At 36.7% G+C, this 27880-nt stretch overlaps 2 protein-coding genes across 2 annotated transcripts; one reads left to right on the forward strand and one right to left on the reverse strand.

Annotated features, from left to right (window-relative positions):
- The first annotated feature begins 144 nt into the window (after window positions 1–144).
- fbxo5 (F-box protein 5) lies at window positions 145–5746 on the forward strand. The gene is made up of 5 exons (XM_081350417.1): window positions 145–359; window positions 1472–2133; window positions 2227–2317; window positions 2791–2967; window positions 5164–5746. Exons 2-5 carry the CDS (start codon window positions 1496–1498, stop codon window positions 5413–5415), a joined length of 1158 nt encoding a protein of 385 aa, XP_081206543.1. The 5' UTR covers window positions 145–359; window positions 1472–1495; the 3' UTR covers window positions 5416–5746.
- A 14267-nt stretch (window positions 5747–20013) lies between these two features.
- Window positions 20014–23117, reverse strand: vip (vasoactive intestinal peptide). Its single transcript, XM_081351987.1, has 6 exons — window positions 22786–23117; window positions 22270–22374; window positions 21473–21577; window positions 20815–20946; window positions 20615–20723; window positions 20014–20528 (listed from the first exon to the last, which is right to left on the reverse strand). Coding segments are annotated over exons 1-6 (462 nt in total). The 5' UTR covers window positions 22788–23117; the 3' UTR covers window positions 20014–20519.
- Between the last annotated feature and the right edge of the window lie 4763 nt (window positions 23118–27880).

Below are 27880 nucleotides of genomic sequence, written 5' to 3' on the forward strand. Positions count from 1 at the left end.
TAAAAGTCCACTTTATTTATTTATTGTTTTAAAAGCGTTTTTTTCCTCAGGCGAGCCTTTGATTGGGTGGCGCTCTTTATGCATGTTGACGTTTAGGATCTATCTGCGTCATGACATCACTTCAGTCGTCCGCCGAGCGCTTTCATTGGCTGCGGGTCATTTAAAGGTATTCCACTGCGCTCTGATTGGCCAGAGGTTTTTTCGCCAAATTTCAAATGCATTTGCAAGTGGCGCTTTTTCCTGAAACTCACTAACCATTGTGTTGCCGCTTAAATGCTTGCACTGCCACTGCAATAGCGACCAGGACGTGTTTGTAACGACATATGAGGACTATACAAACGTGATTTTATCTTTTAGAGGTAAGAGATGACTACTTTAATGTTATATTTTTGTAGTTTCGTGAAAATATAAGCCTTTAAATAGGATTTTGAACAAATTGTTGTTAGTTGTCCGGCCATTTTTGCGGTCCCTCAATGTGATGGTCTCAGATTTGAGTTGCTAGTATTGTATTTTTGTAAAATGCAATTTATCTATTTGTATTATAGAGACTGTTCAAAGACATCTTATGAGCATTTTCGCTTAAGAACATCGATTGTTAGTTGTCCTAAAGCTAGTATGTGGCCTCAGTAGTGTGCATCATGAGGAGCCACGTCAGGGATGCATGCACTTAGGCGCGCAAAATTAAAAGTACAAATAAGCGCATCCCCTGTATAACATCTGAACACATTAAATATCAAGCAACCAGAATGATGTAACGTTATTTTAACATGCATTATCAATGTAGTTTTAATATTAAGGCTGTAATGTTTAAGACGTGAGAGCCAGGCTAATGTGCTTCCATTTGAGCCTAAAAAAGGAGGGACCTTGTGTTTTGTGTTTCTACATGAGTTTATGTAACTCTTTATATAAAAGTATTGGACATATAACAAATCAATATGATCTGCAATTAGTTAATGCAGTTCCAATATAGGCCTACTTTGTAAAAAATGACTTCCATATTAGGTATTTGTGTATCTAAGCTTCTTAAGTGAGTGTTAATGTGATGCTAAGTCATGTGTTCTGGGAATATTTTTTAAAATGAAGTTAGTTTTTGCCGAAAACAAGTCAAATCTGCCAATTAGGTTAGAAATGAGAACTTAATTCAAATGGAAAAATACATTTTTTTTTCTTGTTTTTAGCAAAAAGGAGGGAAAAAAGGCTTCATACCTTATGTTTAGCATCTCAAATGTATCTTGATTTAAGAGTGTTCGAGCCGTCATGAGTGTTTAGAACTTCTTATTAGGAGATAAGAGGGGAAAAATAATTTTTCCTGTGTGTACTTAATACTTATATTTACTTTTACTGTTTGTAAATGTCAAACTAGTAGTTTGGCTAATGTGGATTTATAAAATGTTCACGTTATTGGGTTAGTAATGACATATAACAATTTGTCCAACATACTTTAACGTGTCTTGTTTCTCATTTCCTCTAGTTTGCGGTCTGAATCGGCCTCAGTATGAAGTGTCCAAGCTACAGTGACGATTGTACTGTTTTAAGCCACATGGAGAAAGCTAAATTGGACCTCGGTGAGATGAAGCGCCACACCGTTTCTCCACGGAAAACCTCCGCCCCAAGCTCACCGGTGAAGGCCATCATCTCCACCCCAATAGAGGCCAAAAGCAAAGGCCCGCACAATAAAGAAAACTACCAGAATAAGCGTCATTCTCTGGAGGTGGCGTCCGACGACGAGGTGATTATCAGCGGTTGTGGCCTAACTGAGGACAGTGGGTACCTTTCCCTCCAAAACAGCCGGGTGGATCACGGGGACGTGGGTGGTGTCGACTCATTGGAGAGGAGCAAAGTGGAAAATGTGTCCTCTAAATCCTTGGACGCAGAGTGTCATTCTGCGACCTGTCTGCCCGTGCTGAATTTCCAGGAGGAGGTGTGCAGAGAACTGGTCAAAAGCTATAAAAAGAGCAGAAGTTACGACTGGACCGTCGTCAATAAGGTTGCTGTGAATTTCGGGCTGCATAATGTGATCGGTGGGAAGATGGGACTTCAGTTTGTGGACATCCTTTGTGACCTGTTGAAGAAAGACATGAGGCACATTCTCGCCAGGATCTTGGGCCTGCTGGGAGATTGCGACTTAGTAAGGTAAAGTCCTGTTTAGTTTCGTTATTTTTCCTGTGGCTTGATCCAACACTGATGTGGATCTGATTGACTGACTGTCTGTTTGGTCTATTGCAGCTGTAAAAAAGTGAGCCGGACGTGGCGGAAAATCATTTCCCAGGATCATGTGGCCCTTCAGCGCTGCGAAAAAGCCGAAAGAACGCGAAGGGTAAGAGACATTCAGATGACGACTGGACTGATTCACCCATGTGCTGTTTTATTAACATTTATATAATGCAAAGTTCACATTGTAATGGTTTAGTTTTTAGCTAAATTAAATAAACTTGATTTGGTTAATTCAGGCGCCAAACAGAATTAAGTTTGTCAAATAACTACCTCTAGATAGCTCAAAGCAAAAACCACCAGTTACACACAAAAAAGCATTTTTTCTTTCCACAATGCTTTGATTTGAATGTTAGGGTTTTCTTTTACTAAAGAGTCACAACAAGAGTTTAGTTTCAATCTTGTATTCACACACACTAAAACCCTCAATACTCAAACCAAATTGCCGTTTGTGTCAAAACAACTTCCAAACTTAAGTTTCGCTTAAAGTGTGAATATTTGTGGTTCGAACATGATTACAGCCTTCAGAATTGTTGTTTTGCTATCTTCCAGTTCTAATTGTTTGTTTTTTGATTGCAGGACTCGGGCCGCCCCATGGGATCATTATCACGAGACTTCACCTTGAGCAGGGTGGTGTTCTCCTGCATGCAGACCGTCGCCTCGACGCCCGTTCACAAGACTGTTAAGAAGTCGCAGTGCCAGACGGGTGGAGCGCAAAACTCCTCCAAATCAAGTCGCTTCCAACAGTTTCAAGAGGTAAATTTAAAAAAAATCCTCCAATAACACTAAATTATGGATCCTTTTCACACACTGTGATGTGTTTTTTTTTTTTTTTTTTTAAGTGTACTTTTATAATACTATAATACTTTGGCATGAAACGACAGAAGATATCAGTACTGTTGCATGATTGGCCGAGGGAGGGATGAATTTGTCTTTCTTCTGACCAACATACCAGGGATGGAAATTAGCACCCGCCACCAGCCAAATGCGGGTGATTTTGTGTTGTGGCGGGTAAACTCGCTTCACCTACCGGCCACCGTGGCGGGTAAATAAAAATATACTGTTTCACACAGACGGCGGACACTTTTAGAGGACATAAGTGTACGCTGAAATAAAGTCTTTCACCTCAGAAAAACGGACTTTCTTGTCCTGTCACGTCAGCCGTTATCCTGTTCTCGTAGCGAACACTCTTCAATTGCACGCGCATCCGGCGGCGCGCGCTGTGTATCCCCTCACTGTATAAAGTGCTAAATAAACTACGAGCATGCAACGCCGTTACGTTGTAAATTACACAAAATAAAAGTAATGCAGGGATGATTTTCATACTATTCACCAGGAGCAGTTTCCATGGTTCATTAACAGTTATTGTTAATATTGTGTATTCACCATGGTAACTGTCGTTTCCATATTAACCCCAAAATGCCACTTTATTTTTCTTTGTGTTATTTTTTATATTTTTAAATGACTGTAGTGGCTCATACCAACATTGTATTAACAAAAACTAGTTTGGGACTGCTATTTAATATCTTTAGCATAGGCCTAATGTTTATTTATTAGTACTAGTCTTTACCATTAGTCATATTCTTACAATTCATGTTAAGTAAAGGGGGACAGTACTTGTGTGTGTGGAAATAGCCGGTTTCAATAAAACTACTTGTGACATGTCATATTTGGCTTTGACTTTGACTGAACATTTGCTCTCACTTTGCGGAAAAAATATTGGGATATCGTATATCGATATTCAGTCTAAATAATCGGGATATGACTTTTGGTCCATATCGCCCAGCCATAGTTTCATTGTTGGGACTAAAAACCTAAAACTGGAAGCCATAAAAGACCACGAATCATTCAAATGCCACATCCAGGTAAAAAAGATAAATATATATAAGAGAGAAAGAGAAAATGTCAGTATTTCATTGAGACTTGAGATTAAATAAACTGCTTAAGTATTGTAGATCTTGTAGTATTAATTTTCACATGCAGTTACACATTGTCGGTTAAAAACAAGAAAGTGGCTGGTAAAAACATTGAGTGGCTGGTAGATTTTGAAATCCACCAGCCACAGTGGCCGGTGGACAAAAAAGTTAATTTCCATCCCTGCAACATACTGTCTCTAATTTTTCCTCTTATGGTACATTTTCACGGCAACGATGTACTAAAAATGATTAAAAGCATTGTATTCTGCTGACAGGCAAGTAGTTGGCGATGTGACTTTGTAAAGAAACACCAATCGCTAATTTACTAACCGCTTGCGCCAGTGCAAACCCTCTTTTGGTGTTGAACTCAGGCTTTCCTAAAGACATGCACTAATAAATTTGCGCTGAACAGGGTTGTTTTTGCGGCTGACATCATGCGCACTTGTAGGAGTTTCCCTTTCAGATGCAAAATTTATTGGAGAAGAGTATTTAAATTAATCACACAAGGTGGTTTACTAAGGTTTGCGCCATTATTTACCACCCCAAAAACCCACGTCTTAAACCAAACCCTAACTGGTAGATTGTGTTGGTCATTTTGGAAATGATCCGGCTGCGTCTGTTCTTTAATTTGCGTGTCATCTGTAGATCACATTGGTGCTTTTTTGGAATTGCTCTCTCGCTAATTTGCCCTGTTTAGTAAATCTGGCCCTAAGTCTAATACACCTGCACATGATGTCACAGTTTTCACTTCTTTTTTTATTTACAGACTAATGGTATTGGTTTCAAAAACTTGAACCTTGAAACCAGTTTTCAAATGTTGTTTTCAGCCCCCCCCCCCCCCCCCCCCCCCATTAAACCTATTAAAACACAAATTATTTGTAGTTTCTGTTCACCACTATAGAGGTTTCCCCAAATATGACTTAAGCTTCTGAGAACCTGGGGAATGAGAACAGGGTCAATTTGTCTCTCTTCGGATGCATGCATGAGTTTAGTTGTGTGTTTGGCAGCTGATGTGAATGCGGTTTTCTTCTTCCAGGCGGCCAGATCCCTCAAGCAGCACGAGTCTCTGCGATCGTGTGTTCTCTGTGGCTCTCCGGCACGCTTCGACTCAGACATGCAGCAGGCCGTGTGCACACGCATCAGCTGTGCCTTTGAGTTTTGCACACTGTGCCAGTCGGCGTTCCACAACTCTGACCCGTGCCGGAAATCAGTCCGAGCCTTCACCCCTTCCCAGAAGACGCTCGTCGCCGGCTCCGCTCGAAGCAAGAGAAACGTCCGTCGCCTCTGAGCACCACAAGGGAAAATGTTACAAGAACTTTTAACAAAAAATGCCTTTGGGTTCTTAACTGTTTTGAAAGACTTTTTAAAATGTTTTATCCTCCTAAAATGTGAAGTGAATTGTGCACAAAGAGGAATACCTACAATCATCCCTTGCCAAAAAGATTCAACAAGGAGGTTAAACAGCCTCTTCTGTTTTGTAAATGTTGTTTTATAAGATTTTATAAAAAATTATGAATGTTTTATGATGAAATGAACCATTCTTGTCTATCTTTTCACAGATTTTCACACACAAATGTACATATTTAAATGGTTAAATAAAAGCCTGTATATTTTTACATTTTGATGCTTTATTGACTGGCAATTTAATTGAGCTCCCAAATATGTAGGAGGGTTTTTTTTTTTTTATTTATTTTTTTTTTCAGTTTAATTGCTTGATGCTTGACTATTGAGATTCCTTATTGGCTATTAGAACCAAAGTTGCTTATTGCATACTTTTGCAGTGTGCTTCATTTGTCACATGACTTTGTGCATGCTAACTTTATAGGTGTTTATATAACTATCTGCTCTCTCGCTGTACTCTGTGTGCAGCAACGCTTCAAATCAAACAAACCCTGGGTATTGGAAATAGTCATACCAGGGTTTCTGAGGGACATTAAAAAGCATTAAATGAATTTTGTGACAATTAAGGCCTTAAATGACATTAAAAATCATTAGATTTTAATCCTATAGGCATTAAAAATTGAAGTTTTGAAGAATTTATCAATTTATTTGAATATAGCCTTCATAATGTTTTAATTTGCTGTCACAAAATATGTACTTTCGTGTGATAAACATGCGGAACCAGTTTAGTAATTGTAATTTTGGTATAGTTACATCATTGTCAAACTGAATGGTTTCAATTCAGAATTTGGGACATGTCTATATTTTTTTTATAACAATTATGTATGTATAATTTCCATGGTTAGTCATGGGTCATGTACAGCATACATTTGTTTTTTAAATGCCATTAAAAAAGGCATTAAATTTAATTTGAAGATACCTGCAGAAACCCTGCATTCTTGAGATGACTTCAGGTTGAGTGCATTGCATTATGGGATCCAATTCCCAGTACACATTTTATGAAATGTCCACTGCTGAAATCGCATACTTCTATAGTAGGTGAAAAACAGCATGTGACAAAAGTATAATTAGTACTCAGGCAAACAGTCTCCGGATGATCTACTGCTTCCACTGAGATTCTGATATGATGGACACTTTACTATCCCATGAGGCCACAGGAGAGGATTTATGAACGGCAGAATGGCAATTTTTTCAATTTTAATACATTATCAAATGTAATGTATTACTGTGATCAAAGCTGAATTTTCAGCATCATTACTCCAGTCTTCAGTGTCACATGATCCTTCAGAAATCATTCTAATATGATGATTTGATGCTCAAGAAACATTTCTAATCAGTGTTGAAAACTTTTTTGTGGAAACCTTGATAATTGTTTCCAAGAATCTTTGATGAACAAAGTTTTAAAAGGACAGCATTTATTTGAAATAGAAATCTTTTGTAACATTATAAATGTCTTTACTGTCACTTTTGATCAATTTAATGCATCCTTGCTGAAAAAAAAATATTAATTTGAAATCTTTAAAACTGACCCCAAGCTTTAGAATGATAGTCTACACACTAAGCACAATAAACATGCTATGGTCTGCTCCGTATAGTATGGCAGTATATGAACCATTTTGACATTATTTTGATTTCTTCATAACATCTATATTGCTCTCATGAACTCATAAAGACATCATGACTCATATCAGCTGTTTGAGTTTGTGTACAACTGGTCAATCATTAGGTTTCCTGTTAGTAGTGTGGGCTGATGAAGACGCAAAATGGAGACCAGAAACTTCTGACGCGTTTTTGTTTTTAGCTAGATGGCACCAGAGAGCTTTTCTATTGACACCTATTCCTCCTGTGCTGTTTAATCCACAGTTTCACCACCTAAAATTAATGTATTTTATTCTGTGAAAGACTCAGTTATGTGTTGTGTGTGTGTGTGTGTGTGTGTGTGTGTGTGTGTGTGTGTGTGTGTGTGTGTGTGTGTGTGTGTGTGTGTGCTTTACAGTATCAAGCACAATAGTGTTTCTTAAGGAGCAGCGGATGAAGATCTCAGACCGAAGGGTTTCCACTGAACTAACACCAATCACTCAATGTCTAATGTGATTCACAGACAGAAAACAGAGCTAAACCTGAAACACAATTAACCTCACTACTTGCTGGAATCTGAATTAGTGTCTCCCCAGAGAAAATATCTCATTTATAGCAGAACATATAAATTATGTGGCCACTTTTCTCATTTCCATTACGTTTCAACCATATGGACTCAGGTGTGTATTTTCAGAGTACAAAACACTGATTGCAATAATAGGCAAAGAGTTTCTTTTCCCAGTTGTTTTGTACTCCTTAGCATCTAAGTAAAACTTTTTCTTGATAGATATTTGGTCCACATGTGAATAACAAAATTATTATTATTTGTGATGCAATAATGCAGCTTCCTCACATGCCATTTAACAAATTTAAACCATATAACATCCATATAAATGTGATTGATTACTGTGAAGTCTGAATATTGTTTAAAATGCTGTGAGAGGATATAAACCAAACTGTAGACAAGTAAAAACCATGTCAATGTTTGATTGAAATATTATAAGTATAGATTTCACTGCATGCTGATAGACATTTGTTTTCTCTTACCCATGAAAATCATAAGCATGCCTTTATAAAAAAAAAATATATAAAAAAAAAATCACAACTTAAACTTGAAATATATTTGCAATTTTATTCTTGAAACAAAATAAATGTTATCTGAAAATATATATATAAAAAATTAAGTGTATTTTATTTCAGCTAGTTGCCAAGAAAACATTTCACATTTTCATTGTACTAAAATAACTAAAACTGAAATAAGAATTCATCAAAACTATACATAGGCCTACTTAAAAAACAAAACCTGTTAATGATGAAACATGCAACAAAATTACTAAAACTTTTATCTAGAATGAAAATAAAACAAAGTATAAAAATTATACTAAAATAATACCACGGTACAGTGAAGATGTCAGACTATGGTAATTTTGATATACAGTTTACCATGGTACCATGTAAAAAAACATGTTAATACTTTTTGTTAATGTGACAGATTTAACACTAAATACACTTTTCAAAACTCACAAAAGCTAACAACCGCAAAAGAAAAGCATTAAAGTTTTTGAGCATTTAACATTTTAAATGCTTTAATGTTTTATTGATCCTTTCTCAGCATTCAGCTAATTCATAACCATAAAATTGAATTTCCTCTCTTCTGCTGTTTCGTTTAGAAGTTTTCCTGATTTACTCTTGGAATGCACTATGGCTCCATTGCTAATATTTTTAGCTTATGATATAAATTGATTGCTTTTTCTCATTTGTATGTCGCTGTGGATAAAAGCATGTGCTAAATGAATAAAAGCAAATGTAAATCTTGACAAAGAACCACCAGACAAGACGGGACCTGTCTGTCTGTTCACTCTAAAGGCTGAACCATCAGTGTGTAGTTGATGATGCTGTCACTGTCCCACAGACTCTTGTGACGAGCGGCCATTTCCCCAAGGCTGAATGAGGCTCTTAAACGACACCCCCGCTTTCCTCATTACATTTATTCCTTCATCTGTAAACACACATACACTGGGGTTGCAGTCGCTGCATGCACAAAGACAAAAAATAGGAGCCTGCATGCATGTGCAATTGTAAAAAGGACAGATTTGGAGTGAATTATTGGGATCGTAAAAGCAAGGTTATGTCATATTAGAGAAATATTCCATAATTAAAGGGATAATTCACCCAAAAATGAGAATTCTGTCATTTGTATGAGTTTCTTACAAGTTTAGAACAACTTAAAGACTTTTGGCATCCAAACTTTTCCCCATTGCGAATGTATACAGAAGTCAATGGGGTCCAGCAACTGTTTGGTTGCCACTTGCCAACATTTTTCAAAATATCTTCTTTAGTGTTCAACTGAACAAAGAAACTCATACGTTTAGAAAAACTTGAGGGTAAGTTAAATGATGACAAAATTTAAATTTTTTTGGGTGAACTGTCCCTTTAAGGTCTTCCTCTCAGTATAATTAATCTCAGAGCTGACCTTTCTGGACGAGAAAACCTCTGCGCGAGCGTGTATTATTGTATTTCCATTTGATTTATTAAACCACAGCCTGTACAAATGAAGCTCCAAATCATCGGAGGATACGGAGAGCAAAACAGGTGTTTACACTGAAACACACATGCACGCACACACAAAACATATTGCTTATTATGAGTCATTCTGTTTGGGAATACAAATCTAATTTTTCTGTTGGAAGCTTTCTGCTGTGATTAACCTTTCAGACTAGATGCAAAGCGCTCTGAGTATGTGGGTGGGTGATGTTTTAACATTATTTTAGTCACATCTGGGTTTAAATTTGAATTAAGGGCATGTGGGTTCGTTGGAAATGTGGACTGTAGATTATTGGCTCTAAAGGAATGCATTATTATGAAATCTGTCTTATAAAACAGATAGTTCTGACTCACTGTCAAATGCACGCACACTTGCTTTTTAACCATAAATGTCTTACTTTTAGGCCCAACTCAAAAAATATATATTTAGGCCTAAATTTAAGATTTATGTTTTTGAATTGCCTATAAAAAGTCCATCAATTTGGATTACACAGTTTAAACATAAACAAACTTTGTCAGTCAAACTAAAAAAAAAAAAAAACAAGGAATACGTTTATCAACTATTTGCATATATTAGGCTTAAAAATAATATATATTTTCAAAATGCATAGATTCAAATTTCTTAGAATCATAAATCTGTTAGTTCACCCAGAAATGAGAATTCTGTCAGTAATTACTCTCCCTCATGTCGTTCCAAACCCGGAAGACTTTCATTGATCTTTGGAACACAAATGAAGATCTTTTTGATGAAATCTTCTGTCCCTCCATTGACAGTCTATACGCAACTGACACGTTGACGCTCCAAAAAGTTCATAAATAGATTGTAAAACTAATCAATATGAATTGAGCGGTTTAGTCCAAACTTTATATGATGAACAGATTGAATTTAGACTTTTATTCACATAAACATTCATCAGCTCACACATCATTTATGATAAACGGAAGCTCAAGCATGTTCACTTGACGTGTGAAAATCAATGAGGTTCATTCTGGTGTTATGCATCACGTTTGAGCTTCAGCAAGAACCAATGAGGTTCATTCTCATGTTACGCATCACGTTTGAGCTTCAGCAAGAACCAATGAGGTTCATTCTTGTGTTACGCATCACGTTTGAGCTTCAGCAAGAACCAATGAGGTTCATTCTCATGTTACGCATCACATTTGAGCTTCTGCAAGAACCAATGAGGTTCATTCTCATGTTACGCATCACGTTTGAGCTTCAGCAAGAACCAATGAGGTTCATTCTCATGTTACGCATCACGTTTGAGCTTCAGCAAGAACCAATGAGGTTCATTCTCGTGTTACGCATCACGTTTGAGCTTCAGCAAGAACCAATGAGGTTCATTCTCATGTTACGCATCACGTTTGAGCTTCAGCAAGAACCAATGAGGTTCATTCTTGTGTTACGCATCACGTTTGAGCTTCAGCAAGAACCAATGAGGTTCATTCTCATGTTACGCATCACGTTTGAGCTTCTGCAAGAACCAATGAGGTTCATTCTCATGTTACGCATCACGTTTGAGCTTCAGCAAGAACCAATGAGGTTCATTCTCATGTTACGCATCACGTTTGAGCTTCAGCAAGAACCAATGAGGTTCATTCTCGTGTTACGCATCACGTTTGAGCTTCAGCAAGAACCAATGAGGTTCATTCTCATGTTACGCATCACATTTGAGCTTCTGCAAGAACCAATGAGGTTCATTCTCATGTTACGCATCACGTTTGAGCTTCAGCAAGAACCAATGAGGTTCATTCTCATGTTACGCATCACGTTTGAGCTTCAGCAAGAACCAATGAGGTTCATTCTCGTGTTACGCATCACGTTTGAGCTTCAGCAAGAACCAATGAGGTTCATTCTCATGTTACGCATCACATTTGAGCTTCTGCAAGAACCAATGAGGTTCATTCCCGTGTTACGCATCACGTTTGAGCTTCAGCAAGAACCAATGAGGTTCATTCTCGTGTTACGAAGCACGTTTGAGCTTCACCAAGAACCAATGAGGTTCATTCTCGTGTTACGCATCACGTTTGAGCTTCACCAAGAACCAATGAGGTTCATTCTCGTGTTACGCAGCACGTTTGAGCTTCAGCAAGAACCAATGAGGTTCATTCTCATGTTACGCATCACGTTTGAGCTTCAGCAAGAACCAATGAGGTTCATTCTCATGTTACGCATCACATTTGAGCTTCTGCAAGAACCAGTGAGGTTCATTCTCGTGTTACGCATCACGTTTGAGCTTCTGCAAGAACCAATGAGGTTCATTCTCGTGTTACGCATCACGTTTGAGCTTCAGCAAGAACCAATGAGGTTCATTCTCATGTTACGCATCACGTTTGAGCTTCTGCAAGAACCAATGAGGTTCATTCTCATGTTACGCATCACGTTTGAGCTTCAGCAAGAACCAATGAGGTTCATTCTCATGTTACGCATCACGTTTGAGCTTCAGCAAGAACCAATGAGGTTCATTCTCATGTTACGCATCACATTTGAGCTTCTGCAAGAACCAATGAGGTTCATTCTCATGTTACGCATCACATTTGAGCTTCTGCAAGAACCAATGAGGTTCATTCTCGTGTTACGCATCACGTTTGAGCTTCAGCAAGAACCAATGAGGTTCATTCTCGTGTTACGCATCACGTTTGAGCTTCAGCAAGAACCAATGAGGTTCATTCTCACGTTACGCATCACATTTGAGCTTCAGCAAGAACCAATGAGGCTCATTCTCATGTTACGCATCACGTTTGAGCTTCTGCAAGAACCAATGAGGTTCATTCTCATGTTACGCAGCACGTTTGAGCTTCAGCAAGAACCAATGAGGTTCATTCTCGTGTTACGCATCACGTTTGAGCTTCAGCAAGAACCAATGAGGTTCATTCTCGTGTTTCACAGCACGTTTGAGCTTCTGCAAGAGGTTTGTTCTCATGTGTGAAGCAGGTTCGGTTGAGCTTCTGTTTATGTTCTCTGATCAATGTTTATATGTGAATAAAAGCCTAAATTCAATCTGTTCATGATATAAAGTGATCGAGACTCTTAAGAAAATTTAGAGTAAACCACCTGATTCGGATTAGTTTTGAGATCTCTTTATGAACTTTTTGAAGCTTTAAACTGTCAGTAGCGTAGCTGTCAATGGAGAGACAAAAAAAACTCTCAGATTTCATCAAAAAGATCTTCATTTGTGTTCCGAAGATCCGGGTTTGGAACGACATGAGGGTGAAACTACAGCATTTTCATTTTTGGGTGAACTAACCCTATTATTAGAATCTTACCTTTCATGCAGAGTGTAATAAAGCTGTTTGTGAATGTAAAAGGTCTGCAAAGTTTTAGAGATCAAAATGTGTGTGTATACTATTACTTGGCCAGTTTCTGGTTCACCTCATAAATTCTGTTAGTCATTTTCGAAACCATTGCAAAACTTTTGATTGAAAATACTGTACTTTCATTTGCAACCTAATCCACATTATAACCTGACAGAAGAATGTTTATTCTGATCATTAAGTTGACCTATTTTTGAATCATTGCTGTCTTGTGTTATATCACCCTTTTTCTCTACACTGGAAGAAATAATAACCTAAAAATGGTAACATCTAACTCTTATAGGTTAAATCAGGAAATAGCTATTTATGGTAACAATGGCAGGCTGCCACTTTTTACAGTGTACGTCTATAAGATTTTCTGCCCTTCAGTTTTCTTAAATGTGTCATGTGTCCTATATTGGAGCTGTGAAGTGAGGGGCACGTGTGATGTTTATTATGAATGACTGGCATCTGTCATATGACTACATCAGGTCTCCAAAGGTCGACTCCTGTCACTGCGATGGTCTTCAACTCGCACTGCCACCGGCCCCAAGGACAGCAGATCCGCTCTGATGCTCACATTCACTCATCCAGAAGAGTGTGAGACTGAGAAATTCACTCTGCAGAAGATGTCAGGAGCATGCAGGACAGATGTTGAAGTGAGAAATTAGTCATTTCCATATGAAATAACGATTGTCCTTCATTGTTGTGATCCACTAGCGTAAATTTCATCGCTACAGTCCCTTTCCTCCCCAAATTAGCATAACGTGATTTGCGGAACATGTAGAGATTAATAGATTGACTGTCTTGCATGGCTGGATGATTCTGTTAAGATTTGTTTTTGTGCATGATAACTAAAAAAATGAAACCTCTCATTTTTTTCTAAAGATGCAGTGCTCTGTTCTCATCAAAATGGAGAAACACAAATCATGCTTTTTCCAAAATTTGGTTAGTATTGTTGTTTGGGATCAATAAAATATATATATATTTATATTTGCGAAAGAAAATAATAATTTAATTGAGCAAGGATGCAATTAAATTTATCAAAAATAAATGCTGTTTTTTGAACATTTTATCCATCAAAGAATCCTAACACACACACACACACACACACACACACACACACACACACACACACACACGTCTGTGTGTGTGTGTGTGTGTGTGTATATATATATATATATACATATACATACATATATAGTATATATTTATATAGCATGGTTTCCCCAAAAATATGTAGCAGCACAACTGTTTTCAACACTGATAATAATCAGAAATGCTTCTTGAGCAGCAAATAATCATAATAGAATAATTTCTGTAGGATCATGTGACACTGAAGACTGGAGTAATGATGCTGAAAATTCAGCTTTGATCATTTTAAAATATATTCAATTAGAATTTTTTTACAATATTCACAGTTTGTATTTCAGATCAAATCAATGCAGCCTAGGTGAACATAAGAGACTTCTTTCAAAAACACCAAACTTTTGAACGGGAATGTAATTCCTTTATGTCCTGTGAAAGCGTGTTCAGATCATCCTTACCTGCTAACAAGTATATGAGCAAGTACCATGTTTTAGACATGATACCATGGTAATGTCTTGTGTTTTTGGACATGTCCTATAGAACCTTGGAGTAACATAATATCTAAATATTGTAAAAATTCAGTAACACTGTATATGGTATTATCTGAATTCTTAGAGCAACAAAACTGCCTACAAATGTGTACAGGACTAATGTGGCATGTGGGAAAAGTGCAATGCACAAACAGACACGCTCACTAATGCTCAAAACAAGTGGTTCCTGGCCAGCCATTTCTATGTTGAATCATTTTAAGTGGTAATGCACCCATTATCAGAGTGGAGCTGGTCAGTGTAGAGTCTATCCATCTATTTTTACTTGCTGTGGTCAGCAGGCCCATTTAGCCATCCGGTAATGAGAGCTAATGAGCTGGCCCTCTCCACACAGCCCTGGGCAAATCACATAGCATCTGATTTGCACCACAACAATTCAATAGCCAAAGATTAAGCCTGGTCACCGGAGTCTCAGGGGCCATTTACAATACACCGTTTTCAGCTAAAAACTTTTTATGCGTTTTGGCCGTTCATTTACAAGACAACAACGTTTTGGGGGCCTAAAAACGCATGACATCATGTGCATGCGTAATCACGTGTTCAATCTATTGGTATGTATGGTGTTTCTTGACCTTGCCAACTACTGGCCTAGCAGCAGAATACAGCGTTTTTAGTCGTTTTTGAGGGGACCATTTTGCAAACGTTGTCGTCTGTGCGCGAAAAACACAAAGGAAAAGCGTTTACGTTCAAAAACGTGTCCTGAATATTCACGAGCTGTGGAATCAGATCGAGAAATTCATATTTTGCATTTAGGAAAATCTGTAGGCCTATTGGGATTTAGGAAAAGAGCAACTAGTCTGTTCTATACTGACCATCCTATTTAGCAGAATTAACCTAAGGTTAGGGTATACTGTTGTTAGGGTATAGTACACTCTCAGAAAAAGGTACAAAAGCTGACACTGGGGCGTGTCGGAACAAAGGCACTTTGTTCCTTAAAGGGTTAGTTCACCCAAAAATGAAAATTCTGTCAGTAATTACTCACCCTCATGTTGTTTCAACCCATCTCATTCATCTTCAGAACACAAATTAAGATATGTTTGATGAAATCTGAGAGCTGGATCACTCCTCCATAGGCTTCTCTGTAATTGAAACTTGACGGCCCAGAAAGTTAGTCAACCTTAAGTTTATCAAGCCGCGAGAATACTTTTTGTGCACAAACCCCTCCCAAAATAACGACTTTATTCAACTATTCATTTTCTTCTGTGTGGGCCTCTGAGTGAATTCATGTAGTGTAACAGTGCATCGCAAGGTCAGAACGTAGGCTCACTATTGGCCGACGCTGGTCATGTGTGTGATGCTGGCCAATAGTGAGCCTACGTTCTGACGTTCAACCCAGAAGCACTGCGCTGTAACACTACTGGAACTCACTCAGATGTTTTTTGGGGGGTTCTTTAGCACAAAAAGTATTCTCGTCGCTTGATAAACTTATGGTTGAGCCACTGTAGTCACTTGGACTATTTTAAACATTGTCTTTACTAACTTTCTGGGCCAGCAAGTTTCAGTAACATAGAAGCCTATGGAGGAGTGAGACAGCTCTCAGATTTAATCAGAAATATCTTAATTTGTGTTCCGAAGATGAACGGAAGTCTTATGGGGTTGGAACAACATGAGGGTGAGTAATTACTGACAGAATTTTCATTTTTGGGTGAACTAATCCTTTAAGGGCGCACATTGGTACCTTAAAGGTACATATTAGTACCTTAAAGGAACAAAAGTGTACTTTTGAAAAGGTACTGCCCCTGTGTCAGCTTTTGTACCTTTTTTGAGTGTGTGTAAAGCCTACTGTTGTCATGTACTTGTGCCTTGATTTGAAAATCCAGATTCAAGATGCTTGATGAACGGTGAAATCACATTTAACACAAGGAACAATAACGGGAACCACCAGCACTAAATGTAACACCAGACTCTGAACAGAGGATGACTGATATGCACTGACTAACAGGGGGAGGTGATTAGTTGACTTGGAGATTAACCAGGGTAAATATGTCTGAAAACCTAGCTGACTTGTTGCCTGAAGGGACCTCATGAAACTGATTTCAGACAGACTTCTTAGGAAGCGTAACGGTTTAATGATCTACAGCAAAATACAGAGAGCTTTGTTGAAAACTAAGTGAATATTTAATGACTATAATTGTAATTTCTCACTATATAATATCAGAAGTGGAAAACGTTGGGCAAAAATGTACATTTACACACAAACTGATCAGCAACCGCAACTTTCAGACGCCATCTTTATTTCTGTCATGGAACGCACAGGATTGTGGGATATCAAAGGCAGCGAAGGACACATCCAAGTTGAAGCTAACTTTGGATTCGGACGTGCCTTGATGCCTTCTTACCTCTGAAAGCAGCATTTTTAAGTTTCCGGATGCATAAAACTAATAAGACAGCAATGGAGACCAAGGAAACAGCAACTAAATACACAGGAACGGAAGAAGGCACAAGACAAAAGAAATTAGTTGATGAGAACAAGGTAATCTTGACAACTGTATAATATTTGATATATAAATTTCTAAGGCCTCTAAATGATCAAATCGTTGCTGAAAAATCTGTTGTGCACAATCTACATGCCTTCTGTCATCTGATCGAAAGTTGACCTTTTTTTGCAAGTGAAAGGCCTTTTAGTATTGTAAAATTTCCACCTTCAGGTCTTGGATCACGTGTCTTTTTGCTGTGAAATCTTATTTCTATAAAGAAAACACAAGAATAGCTTTTAATACTATTTTAAGATGAACACTTACTGAGCAAATTATAATTGTATGCATTTTATGTCAGTAGTTACTGATATAAAGATCTCATTGATTAAATTACAAGCTATCAGAAGTCCATACTTTCTGTACATAAATATCAGCATATTATGCACAAAATTGCAAATATTTGCTCAGTTTGGGCCTCTGAATAAAATTGAGTTTTTTTTTTTTACTCCATACTATATACTGTAAAAGCCTGATGCCTTACACACAAATAAGACGACACATTACAAAATAGTGTATCACCACTCAAATGTGTATCAAATATGAAACAAAACATAAAGCACACAACATAAACTGTCCCTCTTCAAAAAATAATACAAATATTTTTTTACTATTATTTCAGATTTCAGGCTTTACAGGGTTAAAGGGGTGGTATAATGCCCTTTTCACAAGGTGTAAAATAAGAGTGTGTATGTGAAGTTTTAGCTCAAAATACCCAACAGATATTTTTATATCGCATGTTAAAATTGTCAATTTTTGAGGGTGAGCAAAAATGGACCGTTTTTGTGTCTGTTCCTTTAAATGTAAATGAGCTGCTGCTCCCGGCACAGGGGTCGGAACTTCAAAACTTGTGTCCTTTTACCTCACAGACATGCTCTGAAAATTTCAAAAACTTTTAGCCTTTTATGTTCAAACCGAAGTCAGAAAGATGGAGAGTTTGAAAGACTCAAGAAGAAGTGATAACATGTAGACAACCTTTCTGAATGGTTAGTTGGTGAATTTATGTAGTTATCTTCTAGTCATTGATTAGCATATCCTGTCTTGATAATCTATAAATCACGTTCCCAGGGGCGGGGTTTATGTAAATTTTAGGGACGGGAGGAATGTTGTGTAGTCCCTACCAGTCGTTTGTTGTATAGTCCTTAAAAAGCAATTTCTTTAAAAGCAAATATCTCCCTTTGCTTTGAACTTTGAGCGTTGTAACTTTGCAGATGTTGTTTATGCTCAAACAGCAACATTACTCACTAACTAAAGTTAGAAAAGTGAAATCATAATCAACCACCCCTTTAATAGAATTAGAAAAATCATAATGTTTCTTAATGGAGTTAACATGGATAAATGAATATTTATTGCTAGCATTTGGCTATATAAAGCCCATTGCTAACAATAAATGTTCATATATAAATAGAGCATATTACGTAAATAAAAGTTTTGGTGCATGAGTAATTTTCAATTAGTCATCTCCGTTTTTACATTTCCTCCTACTTAGTGCTGTAATGATATAAATCCAATGTGACAAATTAAGACCAAACACATGCTATTTAGTGCATGTTTTTTTCTGATTGTTTGTTATTTTTCCATTCAGTTTGATTTCTGGCATTTCCAGGAAAGATGGGACGTGCAACTGACATTACAAATGACAGGCTAAAATGACACATGCATTAAGAGAAGCACGGCCACAGAAGAACACATAACAGCCTCTTCACTTACCTAAGCCAAGTAGAACACTTCAACAATAACAACCTGGCTGACCAATCAAAAGAATAGGGCACTCATTGATAATAACCTATTCTTAACTAAGCTTTAACCACGCTGTTAAGAATCAAACGTTTGGGTTACCTTAACTTTAACCCTGACTTTAACCCTAACTCCATTTGTATTTCCAACAGAAAAACACAAACCTAACTATTATATATAATATATATATATATATATATATATATATATATATATATATATATATATATATATATATATATGCATGTATACTATTAACCTATTTATTATATACATATCAAACCTTCATCATAGCTATAAATGGCTTGCAATGCATAAAAAAACATGCACATGAAAAACAAACGTAATATTTCGTGACAACGCATTGTTGACTAATCTGCTGGCTCAAACACTCTCACACTGGCACTGGACCATCCTTATTTTTGAGCTCTGACCACTTAGCTGTCTCTCTTTTAGATATTTATATCAGTTATAGTTTAATTGGTACAAACCAAACCACATTTCCAGGCCAAAAGACAACTCAAAATAAATCTAATTTGACAGACAAGCCTAATTTTGGCGACCAGAGTCCCATCTTACAGTGCATGTCATCTTATATAACGGCTTCTTTGGCATTCCATATCCTCTGACATTTATGATTCAATGTCCAGAGTTGCCTTTAATGCGTTGTAGACGCTTAGTCACAGGCCGGCTAATACTAATGACCGTTTCCTTTCGGAAGTTCTCAAAATAAGACTCACAAAATGAGACCTTTCTCTGGAATTACAAGAATGAATGATCGCACACCTTTTGCTGTTTGATTTGGTGGAAGAATGGAGAGCGGACAAACCCTTCTGAATATATCTGTCTTCAGACTGCATCATAATCACATCATCCTATGACACTCATACATCATTACTCCAGCTGTCTGTATATTTACCACATTTTTCTAAAAAAGTGAGTGCTATGCGATATTTAACATTTTTGTTTTGCTCTGCACCTGTGCTCCTTAAGTCCAATTTATCTGTATTTTCAGGGATGAAAACATATGGCAGTCATAAGTCACAGAAATATAATTGAGACAGTGTGAACATTCTTCAAAGTAATGGCCCATTATTCTGAATGGCTGTCGGTGGAACCAAACATGACCATGAATCAATTGTAGTTCATGGTTAAAGTTTGTTTCACGCTTGTGGCCGGACCAAGAGCAACATTGAAATTGAGCGCACTCAAGAATTGTATGGCTCTTCAACCTTTTATTATACTTTGAATGGCAAAAATAAAGATTTCCAGTGCCTGACCCTCCCAAACCCAAATGATCCCTCTAGAGTTAGAATTCACACAGAAGCAACATCAATATTATTTTACAAAATAATTCAATTTACAAAATGCACGGAGATACATCATCATTCGAGATATTTCACGGGTCCAATCAGCAGTCTTCAGGTCCAAATATGTGGTTCTCTTATTGTACCAGTCCGGGGCTTGTTTCAATGCATTTATTGATCTACAATTTACAGGAAACATGTCAAAGCAAACGTGTCGGTTCCAAGGCCAAAGCACACTATGTGCATCTTAAAGCTAACATCTCTCATCAAAGTTTAATTTCTATGTACAGTGCAAACATTTACGTTTTCTTTTTCTTCAACACGTTGTTTTTAGTATTATGCTGATGTCCTATACTAGACTGTGTAAATGGAAAACCTATGATGGTCAAGGAGAGTTGTTTTCTTGCCTTCAAACCCACCTCAGAGCGGCTAGAAGAGAAAAGATCAGTGTTTAAATGTGCTTGAAAACCAGACTGTTGGAAATACAAAGCCATGCACGTCTCCGTCTAACTTACCAACGGTATATGATTCAGAAGTCGGTCTACAGTGACGTCATCGTAGCTCTCCCGATACGAGGTCTCTCCGCCAGCCGATTCCTCCTGCATGCTGGGTGGGTCTTCTTGACTGAAGAAAGGAAAAAACACCAGTAAAATACCTTTTTCATTGTTTAACACCACAAAACATGTTCTTTGGTGAAGAACGTGAAGCTTTATACCTTCTCTTCCCTGTTAGAACAGAGTTAAGATATTTCTTCACCGCCATCTGCTTGCGAAAGCGGCTGTAGTTGTCTGTGAATATTGCGTCTGAATGACGCTTCATCGGCGCCTGGTCTTCCATCAAATCATCACTAAAATTGCACAAACAAACACGTCAGATATACATTCCTAACAGTTCATTTGACATTAAACATTTACTTTTATTCATTTGGCAGACCAGTCTTACAGGATTATAAGATTATACGGTATAATCCTATGGACATTTTGAGATTGATCAGAGTCTGCATATGGAAGAAGCAGAAAACAACTTTCTTTGCATCTAAAATTACCAAAATATAATCCCCGTTACACCAAGTTCAATTGATCTGTCTCCTAATTAGAGGATCTGATTTCTCCTCTCCCTAATAAAACATCTAAAAACTCTCTCTTCTAAAACCAGTCTGAGACAATTGATGGTTTTAGTTCGCCACCAAGTTGGTTTCCACTATTCAGGTCTGGTTTAATGGTTTTAGAAGGTTTTGGGACCACCTGGATGACCAGTGAAAACCATCAAGGCTGGTTCCAGCATGGCTATGGATCATGTCAAGGATTTCACCTCTGCCGGATTGTCAAATGCCACTAAACCCGGATGCATTGGCATAAAAAAAAAAGGGTTACCTGACTCGCTTTCCGATCAATGACTCCAGGTACCGTCTGGCAGATAACTGTCCGAGAAGTTTACTGTATCCGCTTGTGAAGAGCCCGTCTGCGTGTCTTGTATCTCTGCACAGACACAGAAACCAATCATTTCACAACTGAAATAACCAACTTTACTCTAGAAACCAGTGAATGACAGTCTATTTCAGTTGCTCTTATAGCACTGAGTTGTAATAAAAGATGCTTGTTTCAATTAAGATTTCGAGCAATGTCTGTCTCAGTTTCCATCAAAATTCCAGTTAAACTAAAAACGTAAATATTCTAAAAGCTTCTAGAAGAACTCGTATTAACATTCTATAAGAATAAGAACTATTTTTCCGGAAACTATGATTAACATGGTACATTTTGCATGTTTGTGATTTCAAGCATTTGGAGGTGATTAAAATAACTCAATGACAATTAAATGACAATTTTAATTCGGTAGCCTATTGAAATTAGGCTACACTGAAACGGTGTGAAAACTAAATCGGGATTTTCCCTATTGATCGGTTCATACAGCGTATCAAAATTGTAATCTACCTACTTAAATATCCAATAAGACAACAAAAATAACTTTCTTCTCTTTCTTTCCCTGTGTTTTTATTTTAAATCGTCTTTCTTGTTTTCTTTTCTGGTGCGATTCAGTCACCTGCGCGCGCACAGCTCTGATGGCGCGGACAGCGCGCGCTCGTATTCTGATATATAAAATGCTTTAAAACCTTACAAAAGAGTTAGGAATTATGTTTAATTCGTGTGCTTTCATAGAATAAAGCTCTTACCTCATGGAGGCGAAGGGTAAACTTAAGGTCCGGGCATATAAAACACTGGAGAGAGTTATGAAGAGCAAAATCTGAGAGCCGTTCCTCACGAGCATTGCTTTAAACCTGTGCATACATGAATACATACTGTAATTTAACATTGCATTAATTAACAATCAAATGTAAATGCTTTTTATAGCTTGAATGCAATTGTAAAGGCATTTGAATGCATTTGCAAAAACTAACTTAAAATGTGCACTCTTTTCGCAAACATTATAATTAAAAGGGGCTTCTTTATAGAAGATATTTCTATTTGATTAATTATAAGATTTTTTTGCTTTGCCTAAAACCATGATTAGTTTGTATTGAAAATACTAAATATTACTTAAACTGTTTCAGTGGACATAAATTAATGTAGCCTATATGTCATGCAATTTCTTGAGTTTGTAAAATAAACTAGTCTAAATGAATGTAACATGCACAGAAGTAAAAAGTGACTATGGTAAATGTTCAAATATTAAAATCAAAGGAACTTACATGTGCTATGGTGATGTGATCCGCGCGCTGATAGGGGTCCTGAAATGCCTCCAGTCAAATCTCCCAAAGTGACCAGGTGGTTTTTAAAGTTCCTTTTCGCGGTCTTGTGTCTCTTTGATAGTCTCACCCCTCGCCCCGTTTTATATGTCTGAATACTTTCCATCAGAGAGGAAGACAATCAGATTTGATTTGTGTTAATACGTCACGAAGAAAGTCCCATTGGGATGGATGTGTTCGTCATTGGTCGGCAGGCACACTTCACACACACACACACACACACACACACACACACACACACACACACACACACACACACACACACACACACACACACACACACACACACACTGGTGAAATCAAGTTTGTGATTGCTCAGAATGTTTTTTTGTCATTGGTGATTCATTCTTTGGATATTTGTTTGCATGGATGCATTTTTTGGTCAAAGAAGAGATGCGAGCATGAAACATGAAACAATAAACCTAGCAGGACTTCCCAAGGTAAAAGAATAATTCCTGCACAAAATTCCTTTTGTCAATTTTCCCCTAAATTTGGAACTGATCAAAAAAACATTAAAGGGAATATTATATGGATTTCTACACAATTTTTTTTATAGATAGATAGATGATAGACAGAACAATGGACAGATAGAACGATAGAACGATAGAACGATAGAACGATAGATAGATAGATAGATAGATAGATAGATAGATAGATAGATAGATAGATAGATAGATAGACAGACAGACAGACAGACAGACAGACAGACAGACAGACAGACAGACAGAACAATGGATAGAATTATAGATGCATAGATAGATAGATAGATAGATAGATAGATAGATAGATAGATAGATAGATAGATAGATAGATAGATAGATAGATAGATAGATAGATAGATAGATAGATAGATAGATATAGACAGACAGATATATAGATGATAGACAGAACAATAGATATATGATAGATAGAATGATAGATAGATAGATAGATAGATAGATAGATAGATAGATAGATAGATAGATAGATAGATAGATAGATAGATAGATAGATAGATAGATAGATAGATAGATAGATAGATAGATAGATAGATAGATAGATAAATGATAGACAGAACAATGGATAAATATAACGACAGAATGATGGACAGAGAAAGAAAGAAAGAAAGAAAGATAGATAGATAGATAGATAGATAGATAGATAGATAGATAGATAGATAGATAGATAGATAGATAGATAGATAGATAGATAGATAGATAGATAGATAGATAGATAGATAGATAGATAGATAGATAGATAGATAGATAGACAGAAAGATTATTTTAAACAAACATAAGTGAATGGATATGATTAAGGATATCTTTGCACAGCTGTAGTCTACCCTCATCTTAACCCCGGTTCAATCCCTTTGCTAACAGGATCATTCTCTGCATTAAATACATCACTGCCAAAGTAATGAACAAACATGTTCAGTCGTGGAGAGCCGCTATAGTGACATAAACCAGACTCTTTTAAAGCATCAACACAGGAAATGTTTATATGCATAAGTGTCCACTAAGACCCTAGAGATGGTTGTCCTGATCACTCACTTGAAAAGTCGTCATTTATTCTCAGTAATATTATGTTAGCCGTTGGCCTGGCATTAGGACTGTCCTCATAGTTGGAACGAAGTCGAAGAGTCCTGGTTTACACATTTCTCTGCAGTAACAGAGACCACTCGACCTGTGACCTGAACAGCATTCTAATGATTTGATCTGGAAGGCTGTTTTCTGGGACTGGATCCTTGTGGATGAAGTGATTAATGAGGGAAGCAGATTGCAGACGTGATGCCAATAAATCAAGTCGACAAAAACAATTTCAGTCTCTGTGCTGTGTTCACTCCGTAGCATCTAGACAGAATCTAAGCTTGAGATTTCCTTTATCTGGATCAATTAGATGATGAAGTTTAATAAAGTGTTAGGGAGTTGTTCAAATCTGAAACACCAAATATGAGCAATAGAAATAAAGATGCTTGACTTAACAAGCTGCAGGTTCAAGTCGTTACTTCTCAATAAACTGTCAAAACAAAATGAATATAATGTCTTTAAGGAGCTCTAACAAACTGAGAGAGTTTTAAAACATTTAAAATGAATCAAAATGTTGATGTTAGGTTTGTAATATTTAGTTTATTCATTTGTCTTGAAATTCATAGAGGAAGTTCTGATCTGTCAATATCTTTATACTGCGGCCCAAAAACCCTGTGACGGATCAGTTAGACAAACCCTTAAGTGCATCCAGATTAATCCAGTAAATACATCTGTATATCTGGCCACACGGAGGACATTAGCTTCAATAATGCCATCAGAGCATCATTAGATCTGTAATCAAAGCTAAAGACAACAGCATCATCCTCCCGAGACGTCACTCCACTCGGCCAATCGCATTAGGGGGTTTATTTAGCGTAGCACATCCATTTCAATCTAAATTATATTTATTTTAGAAATGCATTTAAAAAATCTATCTATCTATCTATCTATCTATCTATCTATCTATCTATCTATCTATCTATCTATCTATCTATCTATCTATCTATCTATCTATCTATCTATCTATCTATCTATCTATCTATCTATCTATCTATCTATCTATCTATCTATCTATCTATCTATCTATCTATCTAGAATTTAAAAATATTGTACACAAACACATTTATGCACAACTCCATAATTAATGATGATTGCCTAGAATATTTCAAGCCTGTGTGTTGTCCTATGACTAATAGTTTCATCTTTGCACACTGACTGTTTTCCGTACGTCATCTCACACACGAGTATCATGCAGTTTCTTCCCATTGCCCATGTATATGCTCTCGACTCAGACATGGATGTGACAGCTCTTAGTCTTTGGCGAAATATTTTCTTTGCACGACATATTGTGAAGTTCTGCATTCGATATTGCCAATTTAACTAGCTGAAGTTTAGTTGTGCACGCAGTGGAAAGACTTGGGTTTAGTAATACACAGAAACAGTCTGAGGTGATGCTTCCCATATGTGTGAGAGGGAGGAGTTTTATTGAAAAATAATCGACACATTCATTCAGGAACACACTATCTACATTAAGAATCTCTGCAAGTCTATAGAGGAAGCGTGCAACCTTTATTCCGTCTCTATTGAATTCATATTGATCTCAACACATCCATCTCTATTGTGTCAGAGTTTATGGGAAATAAAATGCCTGAAATTCAATACCACCTCAGAACCTCTATTGGTTTCACTCAAACAGAATCGATTTTTCTGTTGATTGCAAAACAAATATACATATCAAAATATGAATAGCTTTTATACAGCATGTATAAAATCCAGTACAATGCTTGCATCAAATGCCAAGCAAGTTTTCTAAAAATTGATTTTCCAAGCATACATATCTCATATCTCATTGTCTCAGGGCTCCATAGTCACTACCTTGTTCTTCTGAGCCATGAGAATTCAAATTCAACTTATTAAGACCTGCAGCCTTGGAGAGCTAATAGAAAAGTGTTATTAATAATCTGTGGCTTTAGGTTTTAGTGTGCTTGTTGCTATGCAGTTATTTTGTTCATGATTAAGAAATCACCAATATTCAGAGAATAAATATGGGTGGTATTCAAAATCATAGCTATACAATGAAAATATTTATTATTTTATCAACATTACATACAAAATCTTTTGTCATTATCATTTAGCTGTAAAGCAGATTTGAACATTTGAACTTTCTGAACATCAGAAAGAAACTTTTACTTTAATTCATTTAGCATACGCTTTTATCCGAATCAACTTACAAATGAAGAATACAACAACATAGTCGTTATTAATCCTAAGAGGCAGTAACATGAGAAGTGTAATCATCAGTGCATTAAAAATAAATCAATATCTGTGCTGTCCCGTGTTTACATGAATGTCTTTATACAGGCACTCATACGGACGTGTGGGCTATTATAGGGTAGTAAACTTCCAATGAGGGCTCAAAATGTCTTAAAAACACATTGAACACTTAAAAAAATATGAAAGATTTAACTAATTAAACTGCTAAATCTGCTCTAATATAGCCTATTAGTATGTTAACCCTTACGCTGTGTTGAAAACCCTGTAACACCTGTGATGCTTCCAGTCAAAAATGACCGGCCTCTTAAAAAATTGCTTGAAAATCGCTCGTTATGCCATATTATCACCAATTATTGGATTCAATCTTTTTGTCAACTTCTTTTCTTTCAATTAGCACAGGTTTTGTATTTCTTTTTGGAACTGATTGATTGTAGGCCTCATTGATCTGAGCTTATGCACCTGCAGTTTTTGGGTGAAAAAAGCATTATTTGTGGACAATTTAGTCAATATTCAACAAAATAATTTGTGCTGTTTATCTCATAGCTTTAATGTTTAACCAGGAAGTTTGTTTAGTACAAAATGGAACAAAGTCCCACTTGTGGGTGTTCCTGGTCAAAAATGACCGACCTACAACAAATAAGTGTATAAATCTCTTGTTATTGCTATTATCACCAAATATGGCATTCAATCTTTTTGTCAACTTCAATTATGACAGGTTTTGTATTTATTTTTGAAAAGGATCTATCATAGGACTCATGTAATGGAATATAGCTATCGAACTAGCATTTAACATCTATTTAAAATTCCTATTTTATATTTAGAAAGATAGGGGTACTGGCCACCTGTCCAGGTTTTCCCCTGCTTTCAGTCCACATGCCATACAAAGGATACAAAATAAAATATATGATTTTCAATGTTGACACCTTTCTTTAAGAAAAATACTGCCAAGATACTGAGGTGTTACTGTTTTTTTGGACATTCACAACGGATATATATATATATATATATATATATATATATATATATATATATATATATATATATATATATATATATATATATATATATATATATTGGCCATATACGTGATAATACTATGGTATTGTGTAAAGTACCATATAATCCACGGCATGTATCGAAAAACCACGCTAAACCCATAATACAGTGAATGATAGCACCATCACTTCACATTGTACGCGTGCGATTGCGCTTCCAGAACGCAGCTCTCTGATTGGTCAGAAGTTCGGAAGTGCGTCACG

Source organism: Scardinius erythrophthalmus (genome assembly GCF_964197995.2).
Source record: "Scardinius erythrophthalmus genome assembly, chromosome: 21".
Taxonomy (NCBI): Eukaryota; Metazoa; Chordata; class Actinopteri; order Cypriniformes; family Leuciscidae; genus Scardinius; species Scardinius erythrophthalmus.